General features: G+C 40.7%; 1 protein-coding gene across 1 annotated transcript in view; it reads left to right on the top strand.

The window, feature by feature from the left end:
* ccdc141 (coiled-coil domain containing 141) overlaps positions 1-24154 on the top strand; it is a 54830-nt gene that overhangs the window by 13279 nt on the left and 17397 nt on the right. The window contains exons 4-17 of the mRNA XM_061235789.1: positions 264-372; positions 681-934; positions 1362-1481; positions 3267-3461; positions 4133-4305; positions 5656-5797; positions 8496-8615; positions 8755-8946; positions 11322-11495; positions 11686-11868; positions 12272-12397; positions 12497-12685; positions 12807-12968; positions 13665-13814. Coding sequence (XP_061091773.1) covers positions 264-372; positions 681-934; positions 1362-1481; positions 3267-3461; positions 4133-4305; positions 5656-5797; positions 8496-8615; positions 8755-8946; positions 11322-11495; positions 11686-11868; positions 12272-12397; positions 12497-12685; positions 12807-12968; positions 13665-13814 — 2289 coding nt within the window. The remainder of the gene's footprint in view (positions 1-263; positions 373-680; positions 935-1361; positions 1482-3266; positions 3462-4132; positions 4306-5655; positions 5798-8495; positions 8616-8754; positions 8947-11321; positions 11496-11685; positions 11869-12271; positions 12398-12496; positions 12686-12806; positions 12969-13664; positions 13815-24154) is intronic.

Here is a 24154-nt window from a genome sequence, read left to right as displayed (position 1 = left end):
ATTCATTTGTCATGTGACGGGTATAGTTATATGTGAAACCCTAGTTCCAGAAGGCAAATCTGTAAGTCCATGTACATTCTGCATATTAATACCAGTGCCCTTTGGCTCCAACTGTGACACTGAAATAGTGACTCCTATACAGGAAAATAATGTGCTATACTTTAAAATAGAAAAACATCAGGTGCTGTAGAAAGAAATCACAAAAAAAACATTTACCATTGAATACAAATGTCTGCCATTTATTTATTTATTTTTGTGTGCAGTTTGCCATTAAGATTGATGAGGCAGAGGACTTCCAGCACAGTGTACCAGAGTTTACTGGACCTGACTGCCTAAAGGATGTCCTCCAGAAGCACAGCTCTATGAAAAAAGGCCAGTGTGACAGGCAGATAGTGACTTTGTGTCTAGAGACCTTGATAAAATGTTATGTTATTTTTACTCTTAGTCCAAAATTTGTCCAATCATTTATTTAGCTACATTGTTATTGTGATTTATTGAACTGTGTAACTGAATACAATTTCAAGTATTTTATGGTTAATAATATAGTTCATGTTTCTACATATTCTTGGTTCATGCTTACATTAGTGGGAACACTTTAGAGTAAATACATTATTACCAAACCAAATTACATTATTTGTGAAAGGTCACTTTGACAGGTTTTGTTTGTGTTATTCCTCCAGGCCTCTTGGAAAAATCTATGCTAGTTTTGAACAAGAGTCAGGAGCTTTTGGACCTCTTGAAGGAGTTCCAGGAGGATGAGACTCTTGTGAACCAAGGAAGGTTTTTGGGCGCACATAGGAGCTGTGAAAAGGTGGAAAGCCTCATGGAGATTCTGCAAGACCGCCGTAGGCAGGTGGATCGCAATATGAAACAACAGTACCTTGACCTGGAGATGATGCGCCACATCTACCAGTGGGAGCAGCAAGAACAGGAAGTGAGTCCCTGTCCGTCAGATATGCATTCACATAATTGGGCTGTACAAAAATGTATTTCTATTAACAAGATTTGTTGTAAATACATTATGTTTTTAATAATATCTACCTCTACTTATTATAGATTTATACAATTAAGTATCACTTCATAAAACTATTTGTCAGTGGTTAGATTAATCTATGATTGTTCATTTTTTAGCTTCATTAGATAGATAAATGTATTATAATCTATTACGATGCCAAGCAAGGTCATTTTAACATAAAACAGTACTGTATGTAAAAACATCCAAGCGGTACCATCCCTTAAGCATATCCCACTGCATTGGTTATCTCTACCACAAATATTTGTTCAATTTGCAAACAACTGTAACATTATAAAACAATACTCATATAACTTAATTGTCTTCATATCTTTATCATACTATTCAGGCAGCAAACTGGTATAAGAACTATGCTGAGATGTTCCTCGATAAAGATCAACTGGGTTCTACATTGTCTGAAAATGAGGAACTGCTCCAGGAGTACAAAGATTTTGAATTGAAAGCCAAGGTAAAACATGAATTTTGTCGGATGCAAGCGGTATCATTTTAGTATCATATTTTAGTATATCACAAGAAGGAAGTAACCATAATTGTGAATATAATGACTAATTATTATGTTCTTCCTGTTATACCTGTATTTGTGTTCAGTCAAGAAAACATTTAATGTTGGTTTAGTATGGTGGCAGTACGGATGATTAGTTTATTGGCAGTGTATTTTGGAGATGGTTGGCAGGTAAGGCTAGTTGTTATTTAGAAATCCACATGGGACCGGAGTCTTGTGCATGGGGCACACTAGTGGTTACTGAAGGGCGTTGGAGGGAGGTGGGTCTGGGATGCCAGGCTTGAACCTTCTGGAGGTGTCGTGGGCCTAACTAATTTATACACCATTGAAGGAAGGTGCCCGATTGAAGTGAAATACTCTATTTAGCACTGTGTTGGTTGGTTGGTTTATAATTTTTTTATGAAACTACAATTCCAATGCAATCAAAATATAATATATGCTAACACAAAATTCGGTAGGCTGGTAGGGGCTGGTGTAAACTGTCAACATGAATATAGCAATTTGGCTGCATGGTGGTGCTAAAAAGCTGAATAAATTTGAAAATTTGAATACCCAGTTCCCATACCCTATTTGACCTATAGTCTTTAAATTGAATGAGGAATAATTTCTGAGTCTTCAAGAACCTTGACGTTCTCAAACTTCTCAAACAAGTACTATGAGCTCAAGCTCAATTTGGGGATTTATTTCAGAAATATGAACTTTGCAACTAGTAAGAAATAGTTCCAAACCAGCTTTCTCTCTATGATTGATCATGCACTAATGGTCAGCTGCAGCAAGACTTTCCTGACTGACCTTGCTCTGCGCTCTTCATGCGCATCACTCATGCTCTACGATATGACATCAGACATGTGCAAACGGAGCAAAGATTGTGTAGTCAGTAACTGTGAACAAGATTTGTGCCTGTTTCACAGCACTCCTTTGTCTGGCAGACCATCACCATTGAATTTTTACTCCCCTCGTGTGCTATAATGTCTTGAGCAGAGATGAGCAAGGCAGGCCGTATCTGTTTCTGGATTTCTGACCAACGTCTGCTCTTAATTATTTAATTCGTCCAATCATTTACTTAATCTGTCATTTATTGCCACATTCTGTGAGATAAACAGCTGATAAATGTTCTTGTCTTATAGCATTTTATTGTGGTCTAATTTACAAGTGAATTCGTCATGGTCCATATGGCTAATTATCTGATTGAGCCATGGTAACTGGTTGCAGCAAAATCCTGCATACACGCCGGCCCACCATGAGTTGCCCATCCCTGGTCTAGAACATCCATGTGCATGACCAGAAGTAAACAAACCTGGCTGTGAGGAAATTTCTGCATAGATAAAACAAAATAATATGTAGCTAGAATGCATATTGTAATGTATATTGTTGAAGGTGATACAAATGTTAGTCTCTGAAGCCTCTCCAGATTTGTAAATTAGCTGTAACATTGTGAACAGAAATTCTTCATACTGTACCATGACACCCAAAAAGAGTTTAGGGATATGAGTACATCAATGATCTGACAGAATGCCAGTCAGCTCCCGCTAGATGGCTAACTCATCCAAGGAGGGAGGGAATTCTCCTCTTGACCTGACTGAATGAAAATTAATTCAGCTATTTCAAATGCTGTCACAGTTGATCTCGCAATAAACCAAAACGTATGGGCTTTTTTGGAAATTACTTTGCCTCACAGCATCACTATGTAGACAAAATTTTAATGGTATACACATAACTCCTCTCTCTTAGGACTGGAGCTTATTGGTAGAAAGACTGTTGATGGAGGCATCTGAGATTCTGACCTCAGAAGGTCGCACAGAGAAGGGACATCTGGACGAGAGGACACAGAAATTGAAGACTATGCATGAAGACTTTTGGAATCTCATGGCGGCTCGCCAGGCACAGCTTCAGGATAGCAATCACTTCTTCAGCAGTGCTAATAAGGTACCAAGACCTCTCACATTCATCATAGATGACAGGACAAATATATTATTTTGATGTTCATAACCTTCTATTTGACACTTTAGTGATGCAAAATAGCTTGAATATGAATGCCATTGTCCCACACTTCGGTTTTGCCATATAGAATTACATGAAACAATATAACCATCCATTCCATCCAATCCATTCCAAACAATCCATTCCAAACTGCTCAAGCACATAAAAATATTATTTCAAATTGAATATGCATTTTACAGACACACACATGGCGACATGGCTCAGGCAGAAAGAGCAGTCGCCTGGCAGTCGGAGGATTGCCGGTTCAATCCCCCGCCCGGGCTGTGTCGAAGTGTCCCTGAGCAAGACACCTCACTCCTAAAATGCTCCTGACGAGCTGGTCGGTGCCTTACATGGCAGCCAATCGCCATTGGTGTGTGAGTGTGTGTATGAATGGGTGAATGAGAAGCATCAATTGTACAGTGCTTTGGATAAAGGCGCTATATAAATGCCAACCATTTACCATTTACACACACTTATGTTGCGATCACAACTGGAATTGTGAGTTCCCCAAGTGATTCCAGGGTATTGTACTGATTAATGATGACTCAGAAGAAATGTTCTATGACTGAACTATATATGTTTTAAGTTTGATTGAATACAACAAATGTCCATAGGCATTTGAAGTGTTGGCGGGAATTGAAAGTAGCCTAAAAGGGGTGAGGTCCGAAGTGCGAAGTTTGCCCGAGCTGGCCAAGAAACACGAGGAACTGCTATGGAGCGTCAAAGAAGCAGCTGCAGAACCCCTACAGCAAGGGCAATTCTTCCTTAACAAAGTCAACCATCAAAGGTGAGAAGCTGGTGTGATGGAGGGCTGGGGAGAACCTCTAATAGTGAAAAGACAGGAAGGAAGATGTAAATGTCTCCTGTGTCAGCAGATTTGGCTTGCTGCCATTTAATGATGTCAAACTGAAATCAGATAAGTCTTTTCCAAAAAAAATTAAACAAGAAAACAGCCAATCTGGCAACAAAACTTAAAAAAACTTTGGCCTGGACACTTAGGCCTTTTATTAAGCCCAATAATTAGGTAATTAGCATTACAATGAATCACAACTACTGCTATACCTGTGTGTGGGGCCTGTTCTGCTCCTGGTGGTCAGCTTCCCAATGCCCTTCCTGGCACCACACTGGCTAGAGAGCTATATGCCTTTCATCAAGATATATGAGAACTGGAGACAGCTTCCGTTCCTATGGGAGCTGCTCAACGATGCAAGAAGCCAGTTCATGGAGGCTGGCTTATTTGACTATGGGGCTTTTTTGGCGCTATGTGCACTGGGTACCTAAATTTGATGGGATAAATAAGAATGAAAAAATGTTGTATGTGGCTTGTTCCTCTGAGTGGCCAAGAAAGAAATGTAATCGACGTAAAGAAATTTTAGAATGAAAGAAAAACTGTCAAAAATGCAAGAATATTAGCAGAGTAAATTCATAGTTTTGAATGAACTTTTTAGCACCAGAGGCTCAATAAACGGCAAATACATCCGTTAACCACTGGTGTTTGAAATCTTCTGGGGCAGAGGTGTGCTGGTTTTTGTTTTCACCTTAAAATCAGCAACCGATTCAGACCCAATAAACAAAGTGAGGTAAGCTAACTGTGTAATGAACTGTGTAATTAATAAATTAAGTAATAGTCAAATCCAGCACACCTTGCAGCTATCCAGGACCTGGATTTGAATCCTTGAATCCCTTGACAAAGCGTTGGTGAATCATAAGCCTTTGTCAATCCCTGCCCAAGTCCTGCTCTCCTTAGATACTATTGCTAGTCCTGTCAAGCTTTCACTTCTGAAAGCAAGTTACCACAGAAAACCCAATCATTACATGCATTTGTATTTGTACGGACTATAAAATTTAACACAGACTACCCCCTTGATCAAGTGACTCTCAGGCACATTATAGTGCACTGCATTTAATTTATTTCACAGTAATGTAAAAAATACTGGGGTCCGGACCTCAGTGACCTCATAGCTGGTTACGGCCAAGATTACAATCTGTTTCTTATGACCGCAATTCGAGCCTTGGTCACAGAGCATTAAAATCAATTCAGTCAAATGTTGAGAGAATCTGATTCATAATATTACTCACATATTTGTAATATTTGTAATATTTACTCACATATTACTCACTCGATTTGTGTTTCCAGCACTCAGGTGGTAGGGGTGCAGATGATGATTGGATATATTCATGAGCGGGTGGATTCCCTAAGCAAGGACTGCCAGGCCCACAGGGAGCTAGCAGAGAAGAGACAGCTGTTGGTGTCCTCATTTGAAGACCTGGTGGACAAGGTATGCGAAGCTAACCCATGATTGTATCTCTTGTATCTGAATTCTGGAGTAACAGTGTAATACTTTACCTTTGGAAAAGAATATGGATTATTAATTGGTAACACTTCACTTGAACCTTTTGACATAAGGCTGACATAACACTGCCATACACACGACATAACAGTAGATGCCAATTCATGTCAAATGACATAACACTGTCATTTACCTTTGGTAAATGTTATGACAGATGTTATGTTCACATGACAGGATATGTCATATTCACAAGGAAATGCCATACAGTCTTGACCATTTATGATAGTGTAACAATGTCATGATCCAGGAAGATGTAGAAGTCATAACATGTTATAACGCATGTTGATATGAACAGAACTAGACTTCTGATCAAAAAATCTGATGAGTTTTTGAAAATCCTTTAAAAAAATTATGACATTTGGACCATAGTTTGTATCTGAAAAAGAATACTTTTCACCCAATTTTATTGTCAAAATAAATATGTTTAATATTTTTATTTTTTATTGCGGCGGATAATTCACATACAGTTACCATTCACAGGCGTTGCCAATGGCTATTACTCATTTGTATAATTATTATATGTTTTCTTTACTTGTACATACCACTTCTTTACTTGTACATACCACTGTAAGTGTCTTTATTCTTGTCAACGTTGGTGTTCTCGTTAGTAGTTTCCTTAAGTTATTTGAGTCGTTGCTTTGCTGTGTAACGCTAGCATTGATAAGCCAAGGGAACCCTTCTCGTGGAACCGGTAACTGTGGTGCATAAAGGTATGTTGTGGTCTTCGCATTTGGCTAAGGAAATGGTTATTTTGGTTGGAAAGCAGCAACGGAATTCAGTGGACCCAGTGCCGCTTAAGAGAGAAATGAGTCTGGATTAAATTACAGACTGTGACAGAAACGGCTATGTGAAAAGGCCATTACTTTTTCCCATAGAGAAATTGTGGAAATCTGGAAATCCATATATGGACAACGGTTTTGCTTTGGGTTACTTCCAAGAGAGCTTGGGACTTCCAAGGCCTATTACAATTGTCTAACTGTGTTCAGTTAGGTTATTCTTACCTAAACAGTCTTGCACCAACAAGGTTTTTTAACCTTAAAAAGGTCTGTAGATGGCATTAATGCTAGCTACCTTGCGAACAGCTGGCTATAGATACATACAAGCTGTATTAAACATTCTCAAGCACATCATGTATACCTGCACATACAAGAAGGATATACACTCAGTGATCACTTTATTCGGTAGACTTGTACACTAGCCTGTTAATGCAAATATTTAATGTGGCAGCAACTAAATGCATAAAAACATGCAGATGAGGTCCAGAGGGTGGTTTGAGTATCTCAGTAACTGCTGATCCCCAGGGAATTTCACGCATAACAGTTTGCAGAGACTGGTGCAATAAACAAAAAACATCCAGTGAGCAGCAGTTGTATTTTTGTTTTCGAAAATTTCATTCACAGGTTAATTATCCAAATATGGCAAAGAAGTTTCTTGTTAAGTTCCTCTGAAGAGTCAGTTTAACGAATGTGCTCGGGAAACCCATGTAATGAGAACGTTCTTTGATTATCACCTCCCCAACCACACTTTGGCAGTCACTTTCCTGCTAAAGGCATGAGTAGTTGTTCAATTGATGTCAAAATTCCACATCACATGTTTCTAAGCCAACCTACACTGAAAAATTAAGTGCTCAAAATGTGAGAACATGCGTTATCATTAAACAATTACCATTTTCATTCAGGTTGCCTTTTTAACTAAATATAATAGCTCCTAAATAAAAATTTGAACAAAAGATTCCACAATAACAGTCTAAATTATTACCCACCCTAGGCATCATTTGTGAAGTGGTTAAGTGGTTTAAAATATGTCCTGATTTCTAGACACAGTCTCACAATGTTACTGCGTCCTCTACGTATTCATATGCACCTATAATTGAGGTGCTAAAGTAGTTCAGTCATAACAATTTAGCATATTCTCCACATTACAGGAGTGGCAATGTTTTGGCCCTATTTATATAGGGGCAGAAATTTGTTTTATTAATGAAACATCATTAAATGATAGTTTGCTTATTAACATAATTTAATTTGACTTTTTGGAAGGCTTGTATGAGATCTCCTCTGCAAGGCTCAAGGTTTGAGTGATGAACCAACTTCAGAAAATATAACGAATTAAAGTTTGCGAACAATTGTATGGCATGAATATTAAAATAAGGACACACCAACCTCTACCCTTCAACGTTACATAAACAGGCTCTAAATCAGAAATAATTGTTTAGCCTTTGTTGTCCTTGAGAGAAGCAGCGAGGGGCCCTTTTTGTGAGGCTTAGGAATTTACTGCTGCACCTGTTTCTAGAGGGGCCGAAGGATTTTGTGAGTTATACTGAACATACTTCAAATATTTATTGGTGAGGTTGTTTTTTTGATAACTGTATGATTTGCTAACAAGTGCAAAATTATTATGTGGTCAAATGAGATGAACTTAGTTAGTACCAGTTTTGAAACTTGACTTGAGGACATAATTGAAAATATCAAAATGGATAATAACGCACAAAGTAAGTAAGCAACCATCAAATATCGATTTTTGGGGAGTATCCTTTCAATCGGCAGCAGACTGAAACAGGCTTTCAAATGTGGCACTCCTGTGGCTATTCCTAGAGCAGGCACTAAGGAAAGTGTTTTCCTCACTGCAGGTTTCAGCATGGATAAAAAGTGGCAGCAGTGCCCTCTCCAGCAGTGTGGACCCAGGACTGGTGCTGTCAGACTCTGAAGATGTGCTGAACAGACATCTGGAGCTTTCCTCCCAGACCCAGGTGAGTGTTCCCACATTCGATTCACAAGCATGAACAGCGTATGGATACTGATCCTTGATACGCAGGAGAGGAGGTGCAATAAAACTCTCCAGGCAAGTACTGCCCCAAGAATGCTAATTTGCTTTTGTTTTTCATTCAGGGTGTAGCGCATGAATTGGAGGCCATCTCAGAACTCATTAAGGAACTGAAATCATTAGAATCTCCTGAGGCCGTGGAGTTCTCCAATAAAGCCAGCATACTGAGTGAAGAGCTGAGAACCCTCACCAGGAATATCATTGCACGGACTGAGAGCCTCAAGCCCTACGTGAGCTTCTTACGGTCTGCAGAGGAGGTTCGTCATCAGTTCCATTTCTCAAGCTTTTTTCATGGCCTACCTAAACAATCAACAACCAGTTGCTTTCTATTACATTAACAGGCAGCGTGATCTAAAATGGCATTAAACATCTCACCTGTGAGGTCCTATCTTGTCCTTACAGGATTCCATAGGTTTTGTTTTTTATCAACATTATGTACATGCATACATAACAATCCTGAACCCATCAGTCCCCCATTTTGAATATAGTGGTGAGGCGACCCTTACCTCACACATCCAAACAAAAAAAAAACTGGCTCTACTAATCCTAAAATTACCTAATTTAGAGAAGATAATTTCATTTTTCACCTCTCTAATCACCCTCTTGAAGGTGCAATACACCTCAATAAGCATGACATATTTTATTATATTTAACCCCATATGCAAAGAGACCTTTACTGAAAGAATTGTCAGGACATGGCTGGGCATGGTGGTGACATCAGGATCAAATAAGACAATAGAAACAGAAATGACAGAATGCAGTAAGAAATGTTAATGTTATTTTATTATGCATTAAGATTCTGTGAAGCATGTAAAAGACCCTCCTGCACCAAGTGGTGGAGCTCGCTCACTCTGCTATGGCTCCATTTACTTTTGATAATACTTGTACATCAGGTCCCAGTGATGGTGATAGGGCTTGTCCTGATTCCTGGGAGCAGTGCACCGTTTGCCCCTTCCATGGAACATAACTGGCAAAGCTCTATTGCCGATTACCTATTGCTGGTTCCAACTCACACTCCTCACCTTCCTCCTTTGCAGTATCTGGCTTTGTGCTTGGATCCTGTGAAACACATTGTAACAGGCCCCTGCTTGCTCCACTAAATGATCTCTTATGATCATCATATCATTATCATATTCTGCTATGATTATAGTTCAGTACTGTATTACACATATTGCCTTCTTTGTCTGCCTTGTTCAGAAGCTCAGTTTAAAGACAACCTGAAGTGTTAGCAGGATTTAGTTCTTGCATTCACTCAACCAAGCGGGCTTCCCTGCCTTATCTACAGCGTAGGGGGACTAAGGAAGTGCAGAAAATGTCACACACTCAAAAATACTCAGACACAGGCACACATAAACACAAATATGCACAAATAAGGCAAGACAATCCACTCAAATGCCCAGCGCTGAAGCAACAGATCTGAAATCTGTCTTAAAATGCTGAGTGACTGTGCTCTCGTCAGCTAAAAACCCTCCTCAGTTTGACTGCGCACTCATCAGCTAAAACGCTCCTTACAGTGACTGCACACTCCAGAAATTGGTTCAAGAACAATCAACACCTAATGGCAAGTTTCATGAAAACAATAATACTCACCCTCTCCTTGATTCTCTTTGATCCAATTAAATCCAAGATATTTCCAAATCCCATCCTCCTCACCAAACTGTTAGAACCCAACTTCTCTCAGTGGATTCAAAGTCGGGACAATGCTTGAACTCAACAAAGTCAACAAACACTTACTAGAGAAAAGTCAAAGTTTATTAAATGTCACGCCGACCCAGCGGGTAGATCACTGAAACAAAACAAGTTTGCAGTACAGCAACCTTCAACATGCTTGTCATATGGCCTGGCTTAAATACCCTCGGTCTTCATAGCGGGCATATCCATCTTATCTGTGAGGTCCTATCTTGTTCTTACAGGATGACATAGGCTACATCAACATTACGTACATGCTTAATTATGCATACAGAACAATCCTGAACCCTAGTGTTGCTTGGATGCTTCGCTGGTACGGAAAATAAACTTTGTAAGGTTGGCGTTTCCTTCTGGTGTCAGTTGACAATCAGACAAGATTGACTTCAGATTTCATTAGCTTTCTGTAGGCTACGATGCATGTCACACAAAAAAGCATACAAAATGAGACCTTGTAGATAGTAACCTAAATACATCTGCAATACGGTGTGTGTGTAGGCTACCGCGAATGCTGATCTAGCACATTTAACTGGCTGCAATAGAAATCTTGAGAAACACTGAAGATTAAGCTAACAGTGCTATGAAATTCTCTATCATAATGTAGGGCTCTATCTTGGAATTGGTAGATAAGTACCGAAGTGTTGTCGGTAGTTTCGGAGAGATGTTTGTAGTTTTTCCATCCAGTGCCAGTTAAAATCGCATCAATTTGGGTGGGTTGATCTTTAAATGAGATGTGGTCATGGTAATTCTTGAAATATTCCCATTTTGATGTCAATTATACTTTTTTCAATAGCTCAGCAATGCCCTTGTGAATGATTTGTTTTACGAAGCAGAACATGTGTGCAATCATAAGTACTGTCATAATTGAAATTGACACCCTTAAATAGCATAGGCCTAAAGCAAGAGGGGGGATGAAGTATCAAAGCTGTATACTTTGTTGGTACAGGTGGACGAGCAGATCTGCAGTCTACAGGAATGCTACAAAAACAGGCCCGATGCTGAGAATGAGGAAAGCAATGCAGCGATGAAGGAGGTTGCTGATGCCAAGTGGCAGTCCCTGCTGGAGAGGTTCCTTGTTGTACAGGACCTGGGAAACAATTTCATAAACTCCTTTAACATGGTGATAATTACTGTCATGAACACACATTCAGCCCATCTTTGTTTGTCATTTAGCTCTAATCTAGCTTGTAGAGGTTATTTTGTCCATAATGTTTGAGAGAAACATATTTTTTTGTGATTTGGCTCTGTATGCCACAATTTGACACCTCTACATGGTGCAATGATCTTCCTGATTTTGCATTTTGTGGCAGGTCAGTGGAAATATGAACACCCTGAATATGAAATCAGCTGTGTGCGTGGTGGAGAAGACTTTGGATGATCTGAATAAGAAGAAGACCAACCTTATGGATCTGTGGACTTCTTGGCAGCTGCACATCAGCCAGATTAAATCAGTGAAAAAGCAGTGGAAAAAATTTAAAGAACAGCTTAAAAAGGTAATAAATGTAACAGAACACTCCCACAAACCACCATTTTGATTTTCTAGGAAATAATTATATTAAATACCTAATTGGTAGAGTCAATAAAATAACAATGTAGGTTAGTTTTCTCCTGCATTTGTTCCTCCCAGCAAGACCCAGGCACCCACAAGCTACTGGTTTTCTTTAAAGGTGTATATACCTCTGATCAGCAGTACTCTCTTGCAGTACTGCACAGTTTGTGCGCTGTAAAATAGGTATCGGCTTGCAGACAAGTGCACACTATCCAGCTGATGGCCTCCTTGGCTTAAATTGGTATACATGGCACAGTTGAAAGTTACACATTTATATAGTATAGCATGCTATTTTTGGTAATGTATTTAACCTGAAATGTAAAGGCATCTGTACTTTGTTTTTAAAGACAGTCCTCAACCTCAAGACACTAGAGGATGTTCTCGTTCCAGCCTCCAATGTTGACCTGGGAAGTGATCTTCTGACTGTGTCTCAGCTGCAGGATAATTTTAATCTTGCAAAACCTCAATTTGTGGTAAGACTGCTTATGCTTTTAGCTGGCACAGTATGACAACTTGTATCAAGAAATGTGACACATTTACGATTCCTTTGTGCCATTGTCTTCCTCTTGTAGAAATTGAATGCAGAGGTGGAATACATGGTCAAGATTTCTGAGATGTTAGCCTTAAAAGGAATTCCTATAAAAGAGAAGAATGAGAAAGTCACCGAGCTCCTGCACCTGCACGAACGAGTAAAAGACAAAATCAAAGAGTACGAAAGAGTCCTCAACGTGGCAGTTAAATTCCACCAGCTATTTGATGAGGTTAGCTGATGTCTATCACTGCTGTGTTATTCTTTCTCTTGCCTGCTTAATACAAAACAAGTGCAAATTATTGTATGTCTAATTAACTGTGTAACACAATTTACCTCTTGCCTGGTCCCAGCTGGAAAACCTGCTGACATCAGAGCCAGTGACAGGATTCCAGAACACCAGCCAGGCAAGGATTCAGCTGACACAACACCAGGAGAGGCAGAGCCACGTGCGCCACCTGTACAAGCTGGCCATCTCTCTGGGGGCGGACATCACCAGCACCGCGATGCAGTCGGTGAGGGATGCACCGTATTTACCCTTCACACTTCTCCTCACTCCACGCCTCCGTAACAATGTAAACACAATAGTCAGACCCGTGTAAAATTTCAGCATCAAAAGGTTAATAAAAACGTATATTCTCCTATATACGTATATTGTTGTTCAAAAACAACAGTCCTGCTTGGGCTTTGCTCCCTGATTTCAAATGCATGGAAATGTTTGTGTGTTCTTCTTCCAGATTTGTGCTTCTTCCATTGTCCCTTTACTAACTGCAAGTAATGTTAGAAAATGTATTCATGAGACATGAATTATAGTTTACAAAACCTGACATTTTATGACTAATGCAGCAATAAAATGAAATAGAAATAGGGGGTTATTGAATGGGTGGGAATCAGTTGGCTGTTGGCAATTTGCCATAAGCGGAACACAGAGCAGAGCTGTTTTAACGCCCAAATTTAAGTCTTGGCATTTAGCACCCACATTCTAATCTTGGTCTGGTGTGATTTTAACATTATATATATATTTCCTGAAATGAACACCAGAAACACTTTGTGTGTTTAAGTGTGTGTATTGTAAACTAAATATGAGACTTCTTTACTGAGGAAGCCAATCTGCATGATGAAGATTATATTGAAGATGTATTTACCCTGAATACAGGATGCTAATATAGTGTTAACCCATAGAGTTAACCCATATGCTTCCATGTCTCCAGAATGTGCTGGGCTTCACTGCGTATTGGATTCAGGACAAGTTGGAAAGACTGGAAAGGGGAAGTGCGAACTGGAGCGTTGAAGCTGATAAGTGTGAGGAGAGTCTGCTGAGCAATGTGCACTACTGCATCTTCAAAGAGGAGATCAATGAGGTAAATACCCCTCTCTATTAATCCCATTCACTCCACAGTGTATCTGGTACCGAATGACAGTCAGGATGACTGACTGTCATTCCTTTATCCAGAGACTAGTCCGGCTGAAGTGCTCAAACGACACCTGTGCTGGGGGCTTTTGTTAAACCACTTCATTGTCTTCATTTTTATTTATTTTTAGCAAGGCTGCCCATGTTAAATATAGTCTACAATCTACAATCCCATCTACTGCCTACACCTCTTCCCTCTGCCAGCTGTCATATGTCGCTCACTGGCAGGAAGGGAAATGCCAATCAGATCAGTCACACATAGCTGACAGAAATAAATGCCTCCATGCAATGCAAGACTCTTAGTACAGGGGGCCATCGTGTGCTGTCACAGCTCTAATGTATCTGCATTTGTATAAAATATGTAACATAATGACAAGAACAGGCCATTGAGTCCAGCAATGCTCGTCATTGTGCACCTAATGAAACTGCACCCAATAACTGAAGTGTACCTAATTCTGGGGAATATTTGAAGTACTCATATGTAGGGTTTACCATCCCATTTTCTAAACGGTTAACCGTGTAACCGATAATGCTTATGACTGCTAGGGACTCGCCTACTGACAAAAATGTAATTGCGTTTTCATACTTTATTTTTGGCCGTTTCACATAGTCCCGTTTTAACATTGTAAGTCAGATAATAACCTAATTGCCAAATTAAAGATTGCACTTACATTGAAATCATGCTCACAGTTGTCCAGCAGTCTGTAGATTGCATGTCATTTTTTAAAATGCATTGGCTAAAATTATAATTCTTTGTGTTTTCATCAATCTTCCCTGTGGCTTCTGCCTGACAGACTTGATTGGCATGAAATGTGCCAGATCTGCTATTGAGAATGTTGTCACAGACAGGGCACTCAAAATTCTGTGGTCAAGTTAATGTCCAATATTTGTGTGATATACAGTACAATGATAACTCTGTCCTGGTGGCGACACAATAAATCTGGTCTATTTTAGGCAGGGAACCCAACAGAAAATGGGAAATATAAAAATGGGATAAAGTAGTGGACTGGTCTAATGATTCTACTTTCATGCCAATGGTTTCTGTACAATTTGGCTTATATTTTTATGTAACAGTAAACTTTGCCAATGCATTTGATTTCATACAGCACAGGGAAATCTTTGTGGTGACACGATTAATGTGTGGAATTTTCACTTTGAATATGCAATGGAGATGATCGGCTACTGGTCTCAGGATTTTTCATTTATGCCAACAATTCTATTTGATTTTTGGACCTGGAAAATATTGGTAAGCTAGCTCTGGCCAACATTAGATATATAGAACAAAACATTTAAAAAAAACTTTTCATAGTGATTACACTAAGTAAAAACAAATTATGCAGCTACAGATTTAAAACACATAAATTATTTCATAACTATAATACTGCAGCATTCAATTTCCTGTGGTCTTTCCGTTCTTAAACTTCTGAAATAGGCAAAGATTGCTTGCTAGGACTAGCTTGTCGAGTGCTAGTTTAGAATATAACCAGCCTTACAGAAAGTTATTACATAGTCAGAATCTTTCTTTCAATTGAGCAAATTTGGGCATTTTGTCACTGGTGGTAAAAGTGCATTTATTTTAAACTGAGCTTACCATTTCAGATTCAGAAAAAAAGAATCTGTGAGTAATTTACAACTCAGTTTTGGTTTAACCCTTCCCACCCCTATTCATATGTGTACAAAAAAAAATCACAATAATATTCTGGGAAAAGTGCTATTTATAAAAACGGCAAAGACAGAAATTTTTTTTACTTTGATTACTGACAAGACATCATACAATTAAAACAGAGAAAAAGGTGTTTTGGCAACTACAATAGAGAACAAGTATTTATATATAAATACCATAGGGTTATATTGTGTGTAAATTTGGTAATTTCTTGATTGTGGTCTTCTGTATGTTTTTATGTAACCTTTTATTTTAACGTCAGGACAATTAAGAATATTGTGACGACCCTATAAGAGTAAAAAGCTCTTGAGTGATAAATGCCTATTGAACTCTGCGTCCCTCTGGAGGTTTATTTCCACAGTGCCACAGTTTTTCATCATAGTGTAAAGTGACTGTAGAGTGGCTGGAAGATGTTTAAATGACCATAGATTATCATTACATTACATTACATTATTGGCATTTGGCAGACGCTCTTATGCAGAGCGACGTACAACAAAGTGCATATCCATAACCAGGGATAAGTTCACTGAAAGACCCTAGAGGGAAGTACAATTTGAACTGCTACCTGTACAAGAAAGATAAGGACGAGGGCCAAGTTTTTTTTTATTTTTTATTTTTTTAAACAAGAAACAAACAAACAGAGCAAAAGTGACCAAAGTTAACTATCAAAACACTGCTTACCTAGCCAACTAAAAAATACCGATACACAAAGCAAGTCACAGAGACGACAATTAAGGTTCACAGGGAGGTAGGGAGGGATGGGGAGAGGTGCTGCTTGAAGAGGTGTGTCTTCAGCTTGCGTTTGAAGGTGGGGAGAGATTCTATAGTTATGACCTCAACGGGGAGTTCGTTCCACCACCGTGGAGCCAGAACAGACAGCAGTCGTGAGCGTGAGGTGGAGGTTCGGAGAGGGGGAGGTGCCAAGCGGCTTGTGGAGGCTGAACGAAGAGGTCTGGCAGGGGTGTAGGGTCTGATGATTTTTTGTAGATAAGCTGGGGAAGACCCCTTAACTGCTTGGAAGGCTAGCACCAATGCGAGCCATGACAGGCAGCCAGTGGAGGGTAATAAGCAGGGGGGTGACGTGCGAGTATTTGGGAAGGTTGAAGACCAGACGAGCTGCTGCATTCTGGATAAGTTGGAGGGGTCTGATGGCGGATGCTGGGAGGCCAGCCAAGAGGGAATTGCAGTAGTCCAGGCGGGACAGAACCATCGCTTGGACCAGGAGCTGGGTCGAGTAGGGGGTGAGAAAGGGGCGGATTCTCCGTATGTTGTATAGGAAGAACCTGCAAGACCGGGTCACCGCTGCAATGTTCTCAGAAAGGGACAGTCTGCTGTCCATCACCACACCGAGGTTCCTTGCACTGGGTGACGGCGTGAGTGTGGTATCCCCGAGGGAAATGGAGAGATCCAGATGGGGAGAGGTATTAGTAGGGATGAATATCATTTCAGTCTTGCCTGGGTTGAGCTTTAGATGGTGGTTGTCCATCCAGCTCTGGATGTCCCTCAGGCAAGCAGAGATACGGGCTGAAACCTGCGTATCAGACGGCGGGAACGAGACGAAGAGTTGGGTATCGTCCGTGTAGCAGTGATAGGATAGCCCATGTGCAGTGATCACAGGGCCAAGGGAGCGAGTGTAAAGAGAAAAAAGAAGCGGGCCTAGGACTGAGCCCTGGGGAACTCCTGTGGCGAGGGGCCGAGGTGTCGATACCGAACCAGCCCAGGCAACCTGGAAGGAGCGACCAGAGAGGTAGGACTCAATCCAGTCCAGGGCTGTGCCACAGATGCCCGTTGCTGACAGGGCAGACAGGAGGATGGAGTGATCCACAATGTCGAAGGCAGCAGAGAGATCTAGAAGAATGAGGACAGAGGAGAGGGAGGCTGCTCGTGCGGCATGGAGTGACTCACTGACGGAGAGGAGCGCAGTCTCTGTCGAGTGGCCCGATCTGAAGCCAGACTGATGGGGGTCTAGCAGGTTGTTGTTAGAAAAGAAAGAAGAAAGTTGAGTAGAAGCGGCTCGTTCGATAGTTTTAGAAAGGAAAGGAAGAAGAGATACCGGGCGGTAGTTCTGGATGATGGAGGGATCCAGAGTAGGCTTTTTTAGCAGCGGAGTGATGTGGGCCCTCTTGGAGGATGCCGGAAAACAGCCGGAAGACAGGGAGGAGTTGACAAGGGAGGTGACAAATGGGAGAATGTCAGGTGTGATAGTTTGGAGAAGAGAAGAGGGGATAGGGTCAAGGGCACAGGTTGTGGGGCGGTGGGAGAGCAGGAGTTGAGAAACATCAGAGTCTGTAAGGGGGGAGAAAGTGGAAAAGGAAGGGATGGGCCTAGAGGGGGGAAGGGCACAGTGAGGGGGGCGGTGGTTGTAAAGGATCTGTGACCTTCTCATCGAAGAAATCAGCAAAGTCATCAGCAGCGAAGGAGGACTGAGGAGGAGGAGCCGGTGCGTTGAGGAGAGAGGAGAAAATAGAGAAAAGTTTCCGGGGGTTAGAACCGGAGTTCTGAATTTGTGTTTGATAGTATTTAGCTTTGGCGGCAGTGACAGCGGAAGAGAATGCCGCCAGGAGAGACTGGTAAGTTGTGAGGTCTGAAGCGTCTCTGGATTTCCCCCACTTCCTCTCCGCTGCGCGGAGGCTGGCCCTGGAGGTACGGAGGGTGTCAGATATCCAAGGGGACGGGGGGGATGTGCGAGGCGGCTTTGAGACAGGGGGACAGAGGGAGTCAAAAGCAGAGGAGAGAGATGAAAGAAGGGCGGCAGATGCAGAGTCAGCGGGGAGTTTGGAGAAGGATTCGAGAGGGGGGAGTGAGGCGGTGACAGTGGTGGCAAAGGAAGAGGGTGAGAGGGAGCGGAGGTTACGGCGGGCTGAGGAAGGGTAGGTGGGAGGAGGGGGAGGAGGATGGGGAGGAAGAGGGAGGGAGAATAAAATGAAGTGGTGATCAGATGTATGCAGAGGGGTAACCGTGAAATCAGAGCATGAGCAGTTCCTCACAAAGACAAGGTCTAGGACATTGCCTGCCTTGTGGGTTGGAGGAGAGTGTTGCAGGGAGAGGCCGAAGGAGTGGAGTAGCGGTAGGAAGGCAGCAGCCTGGGAGGCTTCAAGGTGGATGTTGAAGTCTCCAAGGAGAATCAGCGGGGTGTCATCCTCAGGGAAGGAGCTGAGAAGGGTGTCTAGCTCATCAAGGAAGCTTCCCAGGGACCCTGGAGGGCGATAGATAACTGAGGGATGTATCCATTACACATCCACCAAATATCTATTCAAAGTAATGAAAATAACATTTCAAGGCAGACATAAATTCTCTATGTCAGGATTGTTTGTCTGTGGCCTGGACTGCCCCACCTCCCTCCTCAACTCTTCCCAAAATGTACCACCTACAAGTAAATTGTATTGTTGAAGGATGGAGATTGGGAGAGGAATATGGTCAGTAGAGGGATTAAGAGCTGAAAAATAGCAAGATGGAAACTTCACAATGAACGTCAAACACATTTCTCTATTAAAAATCTCTTTGTACAAATCTCATGATACTATAGGAGGAGATATGCAGTGAGACTAAAACATTTATTGGCCATTAAATCTTGATGTCATCAGATACCTGACTCAATAGCTCAGAGTAATAAATTGATCTCCTCCCATTCAATCCCCACATATCAATAGATAGAAATATTTACAAATTGGTATTGCAATGTATTTCTCTAATTTTGCTGATGCTTAATAAATACCATTGTCATTCAATATAGTTTGAAGTTCACAGATTTACCTTATATATTGTAGAACAGGATGTCATGGCCTGACATTCCAGAAAAAACATGCAGGAAAGTATGAACTATCTTAAGGATGTAAGACTCAAGGGGTCTCATTTTAGTGTTGCACACAATGTATCATTTAGGTGGCAGTGTACATTTACATTCACCACAGAGAAAGATTAATTTGCAGTTTAATTTATGAATGTATTCACCACTGGTGAATATGGAGAAAAAAATGACCTTTTTTTAAAACCTTTATTGTTTTATTAGGAACAGGTACAAATTATCTCACAAGAATTCTCAAGTGAATATTTCTGAGGAAGAGATGAAAACACCTTTGGCTCCAATATGGAGGCTATTTTCATTAGCGTGACCCCATTTTATGTCAGTGAGCATGTAAATATATTCTCAAAGTATTTTATTATTATTCAGTAAGCTAATAAATAAGTAACAAGCCTGCTTTTGAATAATAAATAGCATGTTAATTTGTGGAATATCTTTGACTTGTTGATGGAGGTTGCGTACTTGCGTAAACTTCAATCAATAGACCTCAATCAATACATTAGTATACAACATGTTGTTATTGTGATTATTGTACTTATTTTTTACAATCTTCTCGACCTGTTGCTGTCTGAGGAAAGCACAAGGAGAGGGAGAGGTATTTTTTTCAGGATAAAAATTGTTGTATATCTTTGTAGGCAAAATTCTGTATTTTACATATCACAACACTCATAATATAATTTAGTTTCCATGTGTCCTTTTGGAGTCTGCAAGTGTCCTTTTTGGAAAACTGCCTAGACATAGCTTAGAAAAAAAACAATGCAGAATGCAGATTTTGGTGATATTGTCATCAAATTTGAAAGGTGATTTGTCCAGTGTTTTGGCTGTGGCTCTGAAATACAGAACATCTTTACAGTGAGAAAAAGATCTTCCACTTCCACTGTGTTTGAGCTTCTGTAACTTCTGTAAGCTCATTTTTCAACCATTCTTGCACTCTGCGGGTGATAGGTGTTAAGTAAAAGCTTTATTGCTTCTTTCATGACTCTTCCTAAAATGTATTCCATTATTGGAATGGATTTGCAATGGTAGTTCCCATCAGAGGAACACTTATGTGGTCAGAATTCTGGCTGCAGCTTATGATTAACAGTTTCTTGTCGGAAATGCTTCCACCCACTGAGTGAACGTCGACAACAACAGAAATATATTTGAACCCCCCCACTCTGGATTAGTGGTCCTGTAAGGTCCATCTTTAAATGAGTCCAAGGACCCACAGACCACATAACTTATAGGTATTTTCCTTTTACTGCTCTTTTTAGTCTTTAAACAGATTAAGAGTCTTTCTTCAAGGATGACCACCACCAGGCCTTCAACATCTGTGCACTCTGCTTTTCAGGTCTTTCATGGGTAACACTGATACAGATTACCAACTGTTGGATGCTGGCATAGGTACTACTTGTGTTCCTCTTCTCCATATTCCATCACTATCTCTTATTGCTCTTTTTTGTTCCTATTTCTGTATTTCTGTTTCCATTTGTTCTCATAAGCTTGTTTAATTTGGTTCCTCTGTGATCTCAACAGCTGTTCCTGTTGCAGGTACTGCTTCTTTCTTAGCAGTTTTATCTGCCTCTGCCTTCCCTTTAACTGCTTTGGAATGGTATTCTTTATGTGCTGCCACCTTGACAGCTGATAGAAGTTCCAAGGTCTGTTTTATTGGTGCCCCTGTTGTTGTTACCAATCCTCGGTGAGCCCACATACGCCCTTTAATAAGTGGAGAGCAGAGGTAAGGGCTAATTGTCTCCAGACAGTTTTTGGCCCAATTTCCATGCAAGGCTTCTTTGAGAGAGCCAAAAACTTGCAAAGGTGCTGTAAGTCCAGTATATATTGTCCACAAAAGCTAGCCAGCCTCATACACTGCCTCAAGCCCATTACTGTTGTAGGGCAGGCCATCTTTTGAATGGCTTCCAGTCTGTTGCTAGTCATGCAGCAACCATGTACTCCAACAAACAGCACCCGGTAGGTTACTTCTTGCAAATCTGGGCCTTGTGAGGGGATTACCTTCCTGTAATACCTTAAAAAGGCATGACAATTCTTTCAGATGTTGTAACTTGGTTGGGTTGGCAATAAGAATATAATCTACATACTGCAAGCAAACTGAAGCCAGCACTCACCAGTCCAGACCTTAGAAGATCAAAGTAATAAGGTAAAATAATAAGGTGAAAAAACAATTCCTGTTTCCAACATCATTCAAAATAGTTGCAGGATTTTCCACTATTTGGTGAACTTTTCGAGTTCAATGAAGTAAAATCACTGATCAGCCTCCAATAGGCATCTGATTTCTTCACTGAACAAACAGGTAACTTAAAAAAATAACAATTCAAAATGGGAAGGGCTCCGTTCAATTGCATGGCACTGAAGTCTGGAATACAGTGTCAAATTTGTATGAATTGCTTCCTATTATTTTGTGAGCTAACATTAGTGAATAGCCTAATGTTTTATTTGCTTTCTTTGATGGTGAGCTAGTGAACTTTTTTTCAGCGATGATGCAGTTGGCCTTTTTCATTGCATCTGCGTAAAGATTTTTTCTCCTGTTCCCATTGCATTTTGATTAATGCATTTGTTTCTAAACTACAAATAAATTGTCCATAACTACATTACTCTGGCAAGTTAGCCATGGTATAAGAAGGATAAGACCCTATGAACGTGTCAGTTATGAGAAAATAATTGCCCTTCAGACGCCTATCAGGCAATTATTTCCTCATAAATTACTTGTTCATAGGGTATTATCCGTTTCATAACTGGTGCCATTCAGGCCGTGAACTTCAGCCCTTTTGGTTGCAATGAATCTGTATGTGCTGTATGTGATCGAAAGCAAGCCTGAACTCTAAATGGTACAGAGTTAAACAGGAGACCATTCTGTAAATGTTAAAGCAAAATTGCTTTTTATTTTCCATTTTTTGCAGTTTATAAACTATACAAAAGGAAAAGGACCCTGTGCAAAAGTTTTGGATTATTCTTTATTACTTTTTAAAAAGATTATTACTAAGGCCCAGACCCAGGTGATTTACTTGTTAGGACTTCAATGAGTCAGGTGAGTATAATTCCAGGGCTGAACTTTTTATTCTGAAGTAACTCCATGCCTTCAAAAGTATCCAAATGCAGTGGCTGTTTTTTCTGGTGTTAACAACCATGGGTTCCTCTAAACAGTTGTCCAAGGACTTCAGAATGAAGATGGTTCATTTCCACCAAGAAGGAGAAGGCTACAAAAACTCTCTCAATATTTCAAACTACCTATTCCACTGTCAGAAACATTATTGGAAAATAATAGATAAATGGAACAGTTGGAAGACCAAGAAAGATTTCAGATAGAATGGCCCAAGACCTGGTGAGAAATGCTCACCACTGCAAAAGAGCTGCAAAAAAAGAGTAGTTTCAAACATAGGTCTAGCTGTTCGCAGGACAATACAACATACTATAAACCACAAAGACCTACATGGCAGAGTTGCCAGATCAACACAAAATTGAAGTCGTTCAAGAAATTCTAGAGGCCAAAGGTCAACCCTTTAGCCCTAGAGGTTCAAAGGTCAGTCCAGACATTGGAGTTGAAGAGTATTCCAGCAAGAAAATGATCCAAAACATACCTCAAAATTGACCTTGACATACCGCCAGGAAAGACAGATGAAGGTTTTGGAATGGCCACCACAATCCCCAGACTTGAATAGAATTGAAAATCTGTGGTGACATCTCAGACATGCCATACATGCAAGTAGGCCAAATAATATTTTTGAGCGAGTAGTGTTCTGCCAGGAAGAATAGGGAAAAGTTCCAAAAGTGAGAATTGAAAGTCCTGGCTACAGGAAGTGTTTACAAGCTGTTATAGTTGCCCGAGGAGGAGTAGCAGAATACTAACTGACAGGGTTCTCTTTTGTACAGGGCCCTTTTTATAATTCTGAAACTGTAAACCATTTCACATGAGTAGCCTACATTTGTTGTAGTGTCTGTATCTTGAAATTGCAGAAGGCTCATTCTGCCTCTAATTAATGTCTTTAAAATGGTGAATTTGGCTAAGTTATTTAGCAATGCAAGGCACCTTTTCTTTTACATTACATTACATTAATTGCATTTGGCAGAGGCTCTTAGAGCAATGTACAACAAAGTGCAAAGTGCATACCCATAACCAGGGATAAGTGCACTGAAAGACCCTCGAAGGAAGTACAATTTCAACTGTACAATTGTTCAATTTCAACTTTACAATAAAGATAATGACTAGGGCCTATTTGATCATCAGAATTTTTATAATTTTTTCCTCCACATCCTAATGACACAAGTAAAGACAACAGTTAAGGTTTACAGGGAGGTAGGGAGAGATGGGGAGAGGTGCAGCTGGAAGAGGTGCATCTCTAGTCTGCGCTTGAAGGTGGTAAGAGATTCTGCTGTTCTACCAGAACAGATCGTAGTTGTGAGTGGGAGGTGGAGGTGGAAGTGCGGAGAGGGGGAGGCGCCAGGTATTCTGTGGTGGCCGAACGAAGAGGTCTGGCAGGCGTGTAGGGTCTGATGATCTTTTGGTAAGGTAAGCTGGGGCTGACTTAACTGCTTGGAAGGCTAGCACCAATGATTTGAATTTGATGCGAGCCATGGCAGGCAGCCAGTGAAGGGAAGTAAGCAGGGGGTGACATGAGAGTGTTTGGGAAGATTGAAGACCAGATGAGCTGCTGCATTCTGGATAAGTTGGAGGGGTCTGATGGCAGATGCTGGGAGGCCAGCACAGAGAGAGTTGCAGTAGTCCAGGCAGGACAAAACCATCACTAGGAGCTGGGTCGAATAGGGGGTGAGAAAGGGGCAGATTCTCTGGATGTTGTATAGGAGGAATCTGCATGACCAGGCCACCGCC

The sequence above is a fragment of the Conger conger genome, chromosome 3 (assembly GCF_963514075.1).
Source record: "Conger conger chromosome 3, fConCon1.1, whole genome shotgun sequence".
Lineage (NCBI taxonomy): Eukaryota > Metazoa > Chordata > Actinopteri > Anguilliformes > Congridae > Conger > Conger conger.
This window is presented reverse-complemented; position numbering and strand designations above follow the sequence as displayed.